The following is a 14,466-nucleotide window of genomic DNA, read 5'->3' as shown; positions in this document are numbered from 1 at the left end:
TATGTTGGTGCCACATGCATTACACACATCTTATACATTTCTCAAAAATACAGACTACAACTATAAATGCAGGGAAGGCAGAAAGAATTAACAAAGGTAACAAAAAGGCTTGTGGAAGTGACTCATCCAACTGGAGTCTGGAAGAGGGAACTGAAGTGAAATACAATAATTCACAAGAAATAATGAGTGAAATGAAGATCAGAAGAAGAACAAACTCACTGTTTCTCATAATGGAAGAGCCAGAAGGTACCAAAGGAAAGACCAGGGAGACTCCAAATAGGGAATGAATGAATGAACAAATAAACCACAGACTTTACCACATAAATTTCTATTCATCTGGGGAGACATGAGGTGTTATGAATTTCAAAAGCTCATATAAACTAAAATAAATTCTAAAAAATGATAAATTCATGAAGAAAAACCCTCAAGAAACTTTTAAAGGAAGGCTCAAATTTATGTTTTAGAAAGTTTTCAGCTCTTAGATTTCTGAACACTAAAAAAATATACTAAGAAAATATAATTGCATGCCTGCTTATTCTTCTATCCTTTGATAGGCATATACTACTCATGAATGTTTAACTGTATCAAGTCAAAAGATCTTAGTTATGTTCGTACCCTGGTTGCAAGTCACTGACTAAATGTCCATTTTAAACTGCAGTGTGGAAAAAGACACTGTAAAGCAGATGATACAGTAAGAAAGATTTTAATTTTTCGGTTTCTAGAAAAACATTAGTACTTCTATAGAGGATTTATTAAGCTGCATGTAAAAGGTAGGTGTTAAGGGGCTAATAAAGATTTAAGATCCAGGATAAAAATAAAAAGGGGGAAAAAAAAGTTTTAGCTGCCATGAACTAAGCTCCAGTCATTTATAGCAGACACATAGCTTAGGATATGGTTACATCATACATTGCAAAATAACAAAAAAGTGAGTACATACCAATGGGATAATATGCACTATTAGTAAATGAGACCCTAACTCTCCAGGCCAAACATTATGCTGTAGTTATCCATGTCCATTTATTTTATCACAAAAAATCCTTCAAACACTCAAGAAATTCCTACGACCCAATGTAAACTGAAATAATAATTTACAGCACACAATTTCAGCTCTCATACTGAGGAACCTTAAGACCAACTCTTTAAAAGATACGTCAACATATAAAGCCTGACACTGAAGTTGCCTTTAAGTGACAGTTCTACTGACCTTAGCTCCTGTTACTTCCATCATATCTATTTTTGTACAACTGCAGAACAAAACTTTGCAGTATGTCTTGAAAAAAAAACCACTAAAAATAGCCTGAAATATTTTTTATCACAATCAGTTTTTAGGTATGCTTCTTTTCTTCAGATGATATTTTTCTCCAGCATGCACTATGAATAAAATTGGGTTAATAAAGATCTAACAGCAATTTTTTGTTCCATTTTACTTATACATTTCCTTGAGTTTGCAAAGTTATTACAAAAGGATTTTTCACTGTACTTTTTTTTTAAAAAAACAAGACCAATATAAACATTTATCTTTGGTCATCATTATGCCTTCTTTCCAGTTAAAAACAGGAATGTTATTAAATACTGTAACTACAAACTACTTGAACCTTTAAAACATTAATGTAGAAGGAAAAGAAGAGCTGACAAGTGATTTATACATTTAGTCCTCTAGGTGAGACCAGAGAAGCAGCAGATGCCAATACCTCATATCTCCAAACTTCTTGCTGATAGCTGTTCCTACATTGCTGATAGCTGCTGTTGCTTTTTGCCCCGCATGGCTCAGGGTCTCGTGTGTTTTCTTGTAACTGGAAACAAAAAACAGAACAGAAATAGTGATAAGTATTAAAAAAGGGAGACTAGAGCCGCTGAAACTAATTTCCCTCAAAATCCAATCCACTGAAATGTTAAGAAACATAGTAACTCATCATAGTAACATAGTAGCACAAAAACAAACATGGGTGACGACGCCCATTTCTGCACAGCTTCCCAAGTGCAGGGCTCTCCAGAGCAATCCCTCACTTAGCAATCCTCCCCTTCCCCTTTGCTGATAACATCCCCCAGATGGGCCAGCACACGCTAGTTAAAAGCAGAATGCAGTGATTTATTGAATACCTGTTTGATACAACTTCTGTTTACAGAAAATCATATTTACATCAAGTAAATATTCTTCCAGTAGACACTGACCTTCTGGCAAAATCTACTGTCTGAAGCACAGAAAAGAATCAGGACAAATACAACTCTGCTCTTTCAAGCATATACGTATTAGTTACATTTAACAGATTCACTTCAAAATGATTCTATGATATTTAAAATAGAAAAAATCATCAAATCTCTTTTCATATGCCACAATTTTCCTTTTTTTCCCCACTTTTAAAAATTTCTTTAAAGGAAGGTTTGGAGAAGGACAGAGAAAGAAAGATGAAGAAAGCTAGTGAATGCATATTCTTAGCACTGAATTATTTTAAAAGATGTCCCTAATTTCATTTATAGCATGCAGATTCAAACACAGAATCATCTTAATTTACTGACCCAGAATACATACTCTGACCCATACAGACCCTTCAGTACAGTTAACTTGCACTCTCAGAGTAATCAATAAGCTTTTCTGCACAGATGATGTTCTGCTGACTCAACTAATTCTGAGCATGTCAGAGGCTTCCTTCTGAGTAAATGATCTGATACTCCCAGTGACGCAGACAAGCTCAGAATTAGAAGTACTGACCTAGTAACAAAAGGAGAGCACACTATAATCAGTGTTCTATCCTGTGGTGTGTGTTGGCAGGCAAGAAGAAATGATCATGAAAAATTCAGAAATAAAACTCCACTGGTTCTCATTCTCCTTTGAACAAAAACTATAGGATCGCAAGCATGTACCAAAATACACTGGCAAAAGATTATCCTACTGCCTAAGTCCTTACAACAGGGTATTTTATCCTAATTATTATGTATATAAAAGTAGTAACTTTGTGGAGGAAGGAGAGGAGATAAAATTAACATTTTCAGTATGGCATATCACATTTTATGTCACATTGTTTTAGCCCAGCAGGACCTATTGCTGAAAGTCCTCTGTTCAGGACTGGTTTACAAACCACCAGTTTGATGGCAGAGGCCACACAATGCTCTGTTCTTTCATGTTTTATGTTTAATGCTAATTTTGATTTTAGGTTCCTAAACCACAACATCCTACTAACTTAACATGTTTTTGGACTGCCAAGTGAAAGGGCTTCTTCTATGAAGGTGCTTGTCTCTGTTTTCACTAACAAGGCAATCCACAGGGAGCAACTGAATACTAGGGTACAGAATCTCTAGGAGTCTCCAGTTAGATAAGCTGAACCAAACATATGCACAATGTTGAATGAAAAGGGCTAAAACATTGCAATATTGACAGAAGGAACACAAATTATAAATCGAAAGGAAGAAGCAATGGTTATGTTTGTTTTATTTATTCTAGTACAGTACAGAGAATTGTGAACATTAGTTTTTACTGGATCTCCTTTATTCTTAGCCAGTCTGTCCTTGGACATAGCAAGAACGCAATACTCTTATTTCACTAAGGCCTCATCCTTTAGCTTAACTAGTTTAATAGATGTGTCATGCTTTTGCTGACAGTAGATATACTCTCATAAAAACTAGAATGGGATGAGACCCTAAAATAAGGATGCTACTGTCAAACTATAAGCACCTGGCTTTTTGGTAAGAGTTGCCTATGAAAAAGAAGAAAATCAAATATTCTATTGCCTATGGCATACAAGTCTTAAAGAGTTTGCTAACAGAAAAGCTTCCTAAACTATTCAGCACAAGTAGAATTTTGCTGATGACAAAATGAAGGGCAAGATTTGCCTTCCAAATCTAAAAGGATCTTTGTAGCGCAACCTATTTATGTACAGGTTGAATGTACATAGTAAAATACTTTTCAGATATCCCTCTGAACTGTTTTTTTGAAACAAGACCTTGGAATTAATTTTATTTATGGGCATATTTAACTTTTGATAAAATATCTCTATGACTTACCTTTTCACTGAAAGTTCTTCACACCATGTAAAACTATTTAGAAAACAGTCCAAAAGGCGCCATACAGCAGACAGACCCAAATTTCACTGAGAAACATTAGAGTCCCCTACATATTTCTGAACATTACATTGATCAGAACATATCTTCAGAGAACTGGCTAAAATTACACTGATTTTGACATTCCAACAATATTGTATTTTCTCTGAAAATGCCATAAACCAAACATCCTCCAGTATTTCCACTAGCAAGGAAGACATGGAGATTGTATTTGTGTTCCTAATACTTTTGACATTACATAAGAGCATAAATCCAGCTAAAACTGTTATACAACTAGTCTTTTTTCAGCACCAACTTCAGCAAAAACGACCTATGACATGTCCCCTCTTCCCTTCAGCAATGCTGAAGATGAGCTTTAAGGAACAATAAAATAACAAAGGTGAAAATGGAGCACAACCTGCAATACCTGTCAGCTGAGACAAGAAACATTAATTTGCATCTCAGCATAGCTCTTTTATAGCTTAAAAATCAAACCGCCTGCCTATTCCCACCTCTCTACCATTACATGTATCACTATGCCTTCTTCATAAATAATCTTTCTACAGAGCACATTGCCTCACTGTAGTTAGTTATGTGCTGTGTTGAAATTTGGATGCATGATGCATTTATTTTGGCTCAGATATATTTGTTCTTGTAGTTATTTCATATTTACAGCATAAATTTGATATCTTGCCAAGCACTCTGGTAACAAGTATCTCTTCAACATACTCTCCTGTCATCTAGGAATCTGCTCAGTTGTACTGCACATTAATCACCTGACCAAGCAGTTTTCATCATCTCAGCAATTTTTACTTTTGTTTTAATGCACTGAACAGCATACATAATTTTCAGAAACCTCTACCAGCAGAAATAAAGTTGGATATTCCAGGCAAGAACTACAAACACTTGTTAACTGGAAAAAGTCCTCTGTGTATGGTTTAAATCCTCCTTGCACCACCAAGTGCTCTGCATGCTAAATCACCTACAACAGCTGGGCACTCTCATCCTTTCAGCAGCCACTGCTGGCAATCCTTATGTGAGCACTGACCATCAGCTCATTGAGAGAGGTGACAGTATGTTAGGAGTCAGTCAGCCAGCAGCTCAGACTAGTCCAGTGACCCCAAAACTTACAGGCAGAAATACTTCAGAAAAAAAACCAAAACTCAGATAATTTAGGATACAGGGATTCAAGAAAGAGCGCCTTCCATCCAAGTCATGGAGTGCATTTTTACATAAATACATCATTACACTCATACAAAAGGCACCATCAGCATTACACCAGGTAGCATCAGCAAAAGTAGAAACAGCCTACCTAATTTTTCAGGAAGGACAGGAATTCCTGTTCTGATTCTGTGGCTTCTGAAAATACTCCGTAGCACAGAAGAATTGGTAGTAATGGTAAACAAGGGTCATACTCTGTGCTTTGACTCAGCACTTAACAATATTTATAATGTATTTCATAGACAAGAGGGATTGTCTCAATTGTAAACTTGTAAATAAGACTCGCCTGTGATCATTTGAACTCTACCTTTATATAGGACATTAACAAGAATTTCATCCATCAATTTCTGATTATAATTTTGTTTTTGAAATAGGTTATTTCTTTACCAGAAGCAATTATTTATAAAACTGATTATCAGAGGTTATCACAAACATGCTGATGTTGCAGTTCTATTCCAATAATGCTCAACATAATTAAAAGGAGCTTTAAAGATAACTCACATCTCCAGTGCTCTAACATACTATTGAGACAAAGTAGATTTGCAGCATATTTTGACTGCATTTTCACTTGACAGTGCCATATACTACATTTAGGTTATGCTGTGACAACTAGATATCACTATATATAATCTCACTGTGATTTTTACAGACAGTGAAAGGAAATATAAGGAGATACTGTTTCATAAACACAACATGTGAAGGAATGAGTGCTTTATAGAGAGAATAGCCAAGCAGCAGCAGCACAGAGAGAAGTAGACATTTAAATGGCCAACATCATCTGCAGGATATGACAGGACAATCATACTCGGCTCAGTACAAAATTGCCCTTTACATGGCAGAGTTAAATGTAACCTTCACTCACAGGTGCAATACAGGGCGTGCTGACAGAAGTAGGCTACACATATAATATTTATATTTTGCAAGTCAAGCTGCACGTTTGATGTATTGCAGTAAATGATAAAGAATTTTAATTCAGCTTCTGTAAAATCAGTACAGTTGCTAATTAGTACATCTTCATTCAGCATTATGCCTCTCCACCAGTGCTTGCTGGCAAAATTAATCCATTTGAGAAACCCTCGCCTGTGATAAGGCTCACAGAAGATGCAACAGAATGCAAACAATTAACAACAAAACCATACAGTAGAGCAGAGCCTGGTAGCACAAGCCATGTCCTATGGAGCTTGCCTCTTTTCAGTTTTCAAACCACTAGTCAGCTTAAGAATGACTTTTCTGTCATTCTAAAGAATCTAAAGAAAGATTAAAAAGCATCTGGATCCCTGAGAAACTCTCAGCTACCAAACTATTTTTCTGTTGATTTTCTGGGAGAAACAGGGCTCAGCATTAACTAAATTATACTAATGTTGAAATGAGATAAATGCATATATGACAGATAAAAGGTACATAAAACATGCTGTAAGAGAATTCTTATTGTCTGTTTTGCCACAAATGAACTCTAAGCTGTTGTGCATTATTTTGGGTTTTTGCTTTGGTAGGGCTTTTTTAGTAATCTCCTAAAATTCATTCCAACTTTAAAACCAAATGACAGATGTTATTTTTTTGTCATCCTTCCCATTGCCAAGGATGTTAAGAATTAACTGAAACAGTGCTGGCATTTAGGTTTAGGCATATGTACTCATCCAAGGAAGTATGCCCCAGGTAGTTCCTCTCCCACAGAGAGGAAGGAGAGAACTGAGGGAACAGAACCTCTGCAGGCTGCAGCAGAAATCTGTGTGCTGCACATGGAAGGTGACTGGATAGGCTGGAGAGAGTCACAGGTCAGGAAAGGTGCCAGACAAAGGTGACAAATATTCTGGGCTGTACTGCCCTGTGATCTTCAAATACTTGAGAAAAATATGGGATGCAGATGTTTGAAATGCATTATTTGTGCAATGCAGCATAGAATAGGGGGGGAAAAGGTATGCTACAGTTACTGTCCAGGTAGAAAAGCCAAAATATGTTTGCTGAAGCACAGATGATCTTAAGACATTACAGGCAGTTCATCACACCTTAAATTGTATCAGTAACATTGTCTGTGGGCTCTGTACTGTACATTAGATTAACAAAATTATGCAGATTAAACACATCCCAGCCTCTCTTTTTCTTTTTTCCTCTCCCTTTCTCCTTTTCCTCCCTTTCATTTCCTTTCTCTTCCTTTCCCCTTCCCTTCTCCTTTGTCTGACTAACTCTTTCCTGGATATTTTTAATACTTGTAATTTCAGAGATCCCAGTTTACATTCGGGCCTCCCTTCCCATCCTTACAGTTAGATATACACACATAAAGATCACTATAATACACATGTAAATATCTTCTGGTGCCCCATGATAATCACAGTGGGTTTTTCGCTGAGAAACGAACATCTGGAACAGATCACCTGACCTTACTGTGGAACTTCCATTAGCTGAAGGTTCTCATGCAAACAAATGGACATACATATTTTGGACAAAGAACAATGAGAACAGACTAAGTTAACTTCTTGAAGTCCCTTCTCCTTATTATTCTATCCTTCCAAACTCAAGGCCAGAGACACATGTGGAAAAGCAGCAAAATAATTCTCTTTGAAGACAGCATGAAGGTTGCCTGATTCAGGAAGCAAAGGCAGTGGAAGAGAGATGCTCATTTTACTTCCATTTAGCATGGACTCACACAGGTAATTTACTTGCTAAAGCCAACACACACAATTTCTTCACTTACACAGCTGTTACATTTACTTGCAAATTTACAGAAGAAAATGTCAAAAGGTGATTACACATTGCAATGAACAGAAACACCTACATTTCTTTTACTACCACTCATAAGAAGCATGTGTGTGGGAACACAGTTTACTTAATTCTTAGAAGTCACAGTAGGACTGTGGCTGTCCACAAATTATATCTGACTTACTGAAAAAAGTTCTGAAACTTTGGAACACATTACTATATATTTAAAATTATATTAACAAAGACTGCCTATACCATAGACTGTAAGCCTAAAACACATGCAGTGCAACTATTACCTTCTATTTTCCTATCTCCTGGCAGAAATTTGAACTATAAAACAGTAAGTTCCCAAGAGTTGTTGAAACCTATGCAGTTGTTCTCAGGTTTCCTATCAACAGAACTAAGCTTGCTCACATAGTTCAGCCAGTAGTCAATATAGAATAGATCTTTATTCTATCTCTGGAGGAAAAGGCCAAGCCCATGTTGAATTTTCTTGTCCCAAATCTTAATTAAATATTACATGCAAGAACCGAGCAACACTGAAACCTTCCTAAAAATGCCTGAAAAGACAGCCACCACCCAAAAAAAAGCCCAGGGCCCTGTCCAGGAAACATGCTCTTTGGAGCCAGCACTTACAGTTCTCTTGATTTTGGCCTATAATTCATGAGCTTTTCCCTTTCTAAAAGTGAAAATTTCTGAGGTCAAAAGATGAAAAGCCATTTTGAAAAAAGCTTTGTCATGTTCCTATCCTAAATGTTAACCTTGCATTGGTCGATTTTCCATCACAGCAAAGGCTTCCCAGCCCCCCAGTTAGAAACACTAAGCATGTCGACTTTGAAACACTTCACATCATTTCACTATAGCCCTTGAAGATAAAATGGTTTTCCTCTAATTTTCTAGCTCTTCTAGTAATTTATTTGCCATGGCAGAATTGAAGCTTACAGTGGTCTGAATGTCTGGAGTATTTCTTTTTTGGAGAGGTTTGGTAGAAAACTAAGCATTTTCATCTCCCTAGAAGCTCTGCATTTTCATCTCCCTAGAAGCTCTCTCCATAGTTATTATTCCATCCATGGGTTGAAAGGTTAACCATTTAAAACAGAGGAGGTTTATGTCTTATAAGAGTTGATAACATTTTAAAAAAGGATGACAAAGAAGTTTGTGGGAACTATAGGCTGGAGTAAATTTATTGGTGGGTAATTTTACAGATAAAACTGTTCCTTAGAAGTTCAATAGAATTGAAATATCTCCCAAGAGGATGGGACTATAATGTCTTACCTTTTTTTTCCAAAGAACTACAGAAGAGCAGCAAATGAAAAGCTAGGGACAAAGCTGAGCATGGTAACAACATAAATGCTCAGCAAAGGGCAAGATATCTTGTGGATCTATGTCTTTAGTGCTTAAAATGAGGGACTAGTGAAAGGCTAAAGTAACCCTTGTAACCTTCTCCATATATAATGAAATGCAATTCTATAATTGCATTGAAGAATCCAATTACTTGGGACTTTGTCTGAAAAAAATGAGGTAACAGGAGTCTCAGTAAATTCAACAAAGGCAATGCAGAGTCCTGCAGGTTGGGATTAATAATCCAGTAGAGGCTGGGGATTAACCAGCTGGAAAGCAGCCTTACAGAAAAAGGCCTGGAATCCTGGTAGAGAGCGAATTAGACATGAATCAGCAATGCTCCTTTGCAGCAAAGATGGCTAACAGTATCCTAGGTTGTGTTAGGAAAAGTGAGTACAGGTTAAGTGAAGTGATCCTTCCCCTCTCAGCCCTGGTCATGGCCACACCTGGAGTGCTGGGTCCTGTTCTGTGCTTCCCAGTAAAAGGCAGACATGGACAAACTGGAACAAATACACAAAGGTGCATAAAGATGGTAAAGGACTGGAGCATCTATCATATGAGAATGCTGGGAAAGCTGGGACAGGTCACCTTAGAGGAGGCTCATGGAAGGATCTCATCAATGTGTATAAACAACCTAATGAAAGGAGGAAAGAAGATAGAGGCAAGCCCTTTTGAGTGGTATCTAGTGAAGTGCAAGAGGAAACCAGCACATGTTCAATGCAAGAAATATTAAAATATATTAATATATTAATATTTAAGAAAAATGTTTTTCACAGCAAGGGTAGTTGAACATGGAACAGGTTGCCCAGAGAGGCTATAGAATCTCCATCCTTGGAGATATTCAAAACCTGACTGAACATAGTCCTGAGCACTCTGCTGGTCCTGTCTGAAAGAGGCAGTTGGACTAGACAGTCTCCTGACATTGCTGTCAACATCTCAAATATTCTGTGATTCTGTCTAAAACACAGTTAATCTTTATAAATACTATCTTCTACTTTAATCTTATATGGTGAAAATCTTAAGTATGGAAGGTAAGGAGACCAGCGGGAACTTCATAGAAGTACCACTAAGAAGCTTCAACTGAATGCAATGCATTCAGGTTATGTAAAACTTTTGTTTTGCAGCATAACAGTAATTAGAAAAGTTCAATTATGGTCTTCACAAATATCCACGTAAAGACATTTGTAATTATTTCTTAAACTAAAATAAATAACCTCAAAATCCATCAACATGACCCTGCTTCTAGCATCTAAATAAGAATTAATTACCTATTTTTAAAATATGAAAAATCTGCATTGCTAGAAGTTGAATACCCACCCACTTCTATTCACTGAAAACCCAATTATTAAAAAGGTGTGTGTAGGAAGTCATTCCAGTTGAATACCTTACCACCATGAAACCAAACCAAATTCAAGGCAATCATTTGCTCTCTAGTTACTGATGTCCTCTTTAGCAGAACCCTTTGCCTCCCCCGACACAGATTATACTAAACATCAGTGCACTGAATAGTACAGGAAATTAACAAGGAACTTGTGGAAAACCATTTAAAATGTAAATGCTTTAAAATAGTCAAAATCTCAAGTTAAATTTAGTCAGTAGAGGTGGCATGCATCCCTGTAAGTTAGGTCATGACTCTTAACTAGTGGTCAAACACACTGTACAGGACTATTTCTGAGAGAAGTCCACCCCTCTTCCTCTAAGTCCTCTAACCCTGAGAATGCATCCCTAAATGGAGAACTTAAAAAGATTAACAATATGTGGACAAAAACATTGGTGCTTTGAGAAGTTCCCTGTTAAAGAAAAGTAGTTTTAACTTACAGGGAAGCACGCCAGCTAAGTGAAACAAAATTTGTGTTCCTAAAACCAGGTAATTTTAAAATCTAAAATGAGTAACTGTGGATTTAGAAACCCAAAGTACAGACATGTAAATATTTGGAATTTTTTTTTCTTTTTTTTTTTTTTTTTAGAACAAGCTTTTCATCATTCCTGAATCAGAGAATCTTGGTGAATAATGCTATCCCAGTGCTATTTTGGTCCAGAAACAATGAATCGCCTCTATTACTCAACATATCCATTCTTAAGAATGCTGGATTACCCTGATTTGTACCAGCACTGGCATTCTGGCATGAGGGTCTAGCAGAATTATACAGCAGCTGGACCATAAACATGAGAATTTTCTGGAACACCAATAGGACTCCTGCTGCTCAGTTCCACATAACAATTTCTGGACACTTACCACCTAATGGAATGTAGTTTCTGAAACTCATCTTAAATAAAAAGTAGCAGCTACCACACTGGAAAAGTCTTCTAGGTCTATCTTTGTGGAAAATGTCAATGTGGAGGAAAAAATGAAAAGGTATCTGGGAACTTGCTACCAAATTTCAAGTAAAAATGGAAGTTGTTTTTTTTCAGAATTTTGATAAGTCTGTCCTAGTAATTCTAGTTCAGTTGTCTTGTGCCCCTCCTCTCCTCTAAAGCTTAGGGTCCCTAGACTGTTCTCTCCTAACACATGCCAGACATCATGCAGGGCAACACTGATACCCCTCCTAATGACATGGCATGAGAAACAAGAGCTAGATGAAAAAATGTCCAACAGTGAGAGATAGGAGATGTACAAGCTGTATTTTTATTAAGGGGTTTATGCCTTATTTGACTTCTCATGAAAATACAAAGCATAGTTCTTTAAATGTAAAAATGTACACTTAAAAATATTTTAACAAGTCTGTCAGCACCTTGAATGCAACGAGAGGAACTGCTAACGCTTTTCCCTCCAATCCCCTGAATTTGGTGGGGACCTCAAGGCAAGATCTGGCACTGTGCAGCTGTAAAACCTTGGGTAAGACTGTGATAAAAATGTGCAAGAGTTAGGAGAACCCTTGTTAAGCACCTTTTCCCTTCATTTGGGAGTTATACTAGACTGAATTTAAGGTCAAGTCATATTACTGATATGCCTGTATCTTGCCAGGTACCTCACAGATCTTGAACTTACAGATTTCACTCCCTGGCTTGACCTAGGATCTGGCTCATCAGTACAGATGCACTTGGAGGTCTAAACTCTTGGCTTGACCCTCTTTACTGTCATTGTACCTGCTCTGCTCTCTTCGTTCAGGTATTGGGGGACTTCACGGATGACGCCACTGCCCCCCTGCCTTCTTTGCTGTCAACTCCCAGCTCAGCTCAGTTGTGGAGAAGCTGACTTTTCCTTCTCCTTAAGTGTCAGATTCAGTTGTCAAATGAAGAGGAAAAAAAAGCAAATGACTTTTCAGACAGCACTTGATGAAAGGTGGGTGGTTCTTTCTACCAATGTTGCTATTAATTCAGCCCAAAAAGTTTTAGAAAAACATGGTATGTTCATATGTGTAAGTATAAAGATCAGTACTCACGCAGAAGTTGTCTGCATATCATGCCAGCTTTTGCTAAAGTTCTGCTTCAGTTCATTCATCAGACTTATGCCAAGTTTTTGTTTAATTTCAACCAGGTGCTTCTCTTTGGCTACTAGCACTTGCCGCAAAGTTGAAATTTCATCCTCTAGCTGAGGGAAACAAGGAGAAAGGTGTTAGCCTGTTCCCACAGAATGATAAACACATACAATGTTAAGAGGCTAAATGAATCTCACAAACTTGTGCTTTTCATAGGTAGCTAGAGAGAGAGAGTCAAGTGCTTGTGGAGGTCACAAAGGTATGCCCAGAACAGAGCAGCCTCTGTGTCACCTATGTTCACCATCACATGCCATCTGATAAGTGAGAGAATTATCCAGCAAGGGAGTGACTTCATCCAAATCTGCCTTACAGCATTAGGAGTCTCAAACACCAGCTTTTCATTCACTAGTAAAATGCGAATGGACAGGATGAGGGAAGACTGGAAAATTCAAGCAAATATCTTTCTTTGAATGCACAGGCTTTTAACTTCATATTTGCAGATTTTTGGTCTTCTGGTCCTGAAAATAACATATGCAAACTCTTAGGAGCAGGTTAAAAAAAATAGAAAAAAAATGCATGATAATATATGATTTGAGAATACCATCAAATGTTATATCCTTGTCATATGAGTTTTATTTATGTATTTTAGGCCCTACATATTTCAAAATTGTAACATAAAAGTTTATAGTTGAACTATCAACATGAGTGATCAGTAGTCAAAGCATAAAAGCACTCAGAAGATGGAGCAGATTAGTCTTTCTAAAGGTCCTAGTATTTAACCAAACTCTGCATTTTCAAGCTGTAAAGATGCTATCCAGCCCAAACAGAGGAATGTAATTCTCCCTGCAGTAGACATGTTTTTGCAGCATTTAATCAAAGCCAGTGTTTTATCAAGGCAAGAACCAGAAGACAGGACTGTAAGAAGAGGGACTCCAGAACTGTCCTGGCTCTGACTCAGAATTCTGCTCCTTGGGCAGCACTCCTGCAAGTGAGCAGGCGTTTGCATTCTTCACCTGGAAGCCTCCCAAGCCAATCTATACAAGCAGCACACAGAGATACTGAAGCTAACAAGGGCAAGTGACACCAGAGCAGCTGCCTTTCACTTCAGGTTTAGAAATTCCCTTACCAACTGTGTTCCTTCCTCCATATGTTAGTAAGGTAACATATGGCAACTTATCTGATTACCATATGTTAAGTTCCCTGGAACCACAGTCTCCCTGTGATTTAACTCCATAGGCTGCAGGGAATGATGCAAGCACTAGCTGAAACAGTGCTGACCTCCAAGGCTATATTTAGGACATCAGTACCAGCATTATTTTAATTTACACAGTCATTCATTCCGGTTCACTGTAAAACTGGCTGCAAGCTCACTTTTCTTATAAAAGTCTCATCTTTGAATCCCCCAGCTACCAGTTTCTTTTGTCATTACCTGCAATCTAAATATTCAAGCCGCTTAGGAATTAAGCAGCAAGACTATGAACACAAAGCAAAATCATAAGCTGAGTGAAGCAGATATTAGTATTCACCAATGCGTGTGATGCCAACACTTTGCCAGTACTGTTGTCAGATACACAACAATCCAAATTGCTTTATTCCTTCCCATGTCTTTCACACTCCACTATATTCCTAACCTGCCAATGGAATACTGTCAAGAGGCTGGTGTCAAGAGTCTCTCTTCTGAGAGGGTAACTGGTTAAATGCTTATAGAAAGAAAGCACAAATGTCAGCATTCCTCAGGCAGCAGTTCAGAGCT

General features: G+C 37.5%; 1 protein-coding gene across 1 annotated transcript in view; it reads right to left on the bottom strand.

Annotated features, from left to right (window-relative positions):
* TPD52L1 (TPD52 like 1) overlaps nucleotides 1-14,466 on the bottom strand; it is a 50,134-nt gene that overhangs the window by 13,098 nt on the left and 22,570 nt on the right. The window contains exons 3-4 of the mRNA XM_058835401.1: nucleotides 12,678-12,826; nucleotides 1,692-1,793 (exon numbers count right to left, since the gene is read on the bottom strand). Of these exons, the coding sequence (XP_058691384.1) occupies nucleotides 1,692-1,793; nucleotides 12,678-12,826 (251 nt within the window). The remainder of the gene's footprint in view (nucleotides 1-1,691; nucleotides 1,794-12,677; nucleotides 12,827-14,466) is intronic.

The sequence above is a fragment of the Poecile atricapillus genome, chromosome 3 (genome assembly GCF_030490865.1).
Source record: "Poecile atricapillus isolate bPoeAtr1 chromosome 3, bPoeAtr1.hap1, whole genome shotgun sequence".
NCBI classification, from domain to species: Eukaryota; Metazoa; Chordata; class Aves; order Passeriformes; family Paridae; genus Poecile; species Poecile atricapillus.
This window is presented reverse-complemented; position numbering and strand designations above follow the sequence as displayed.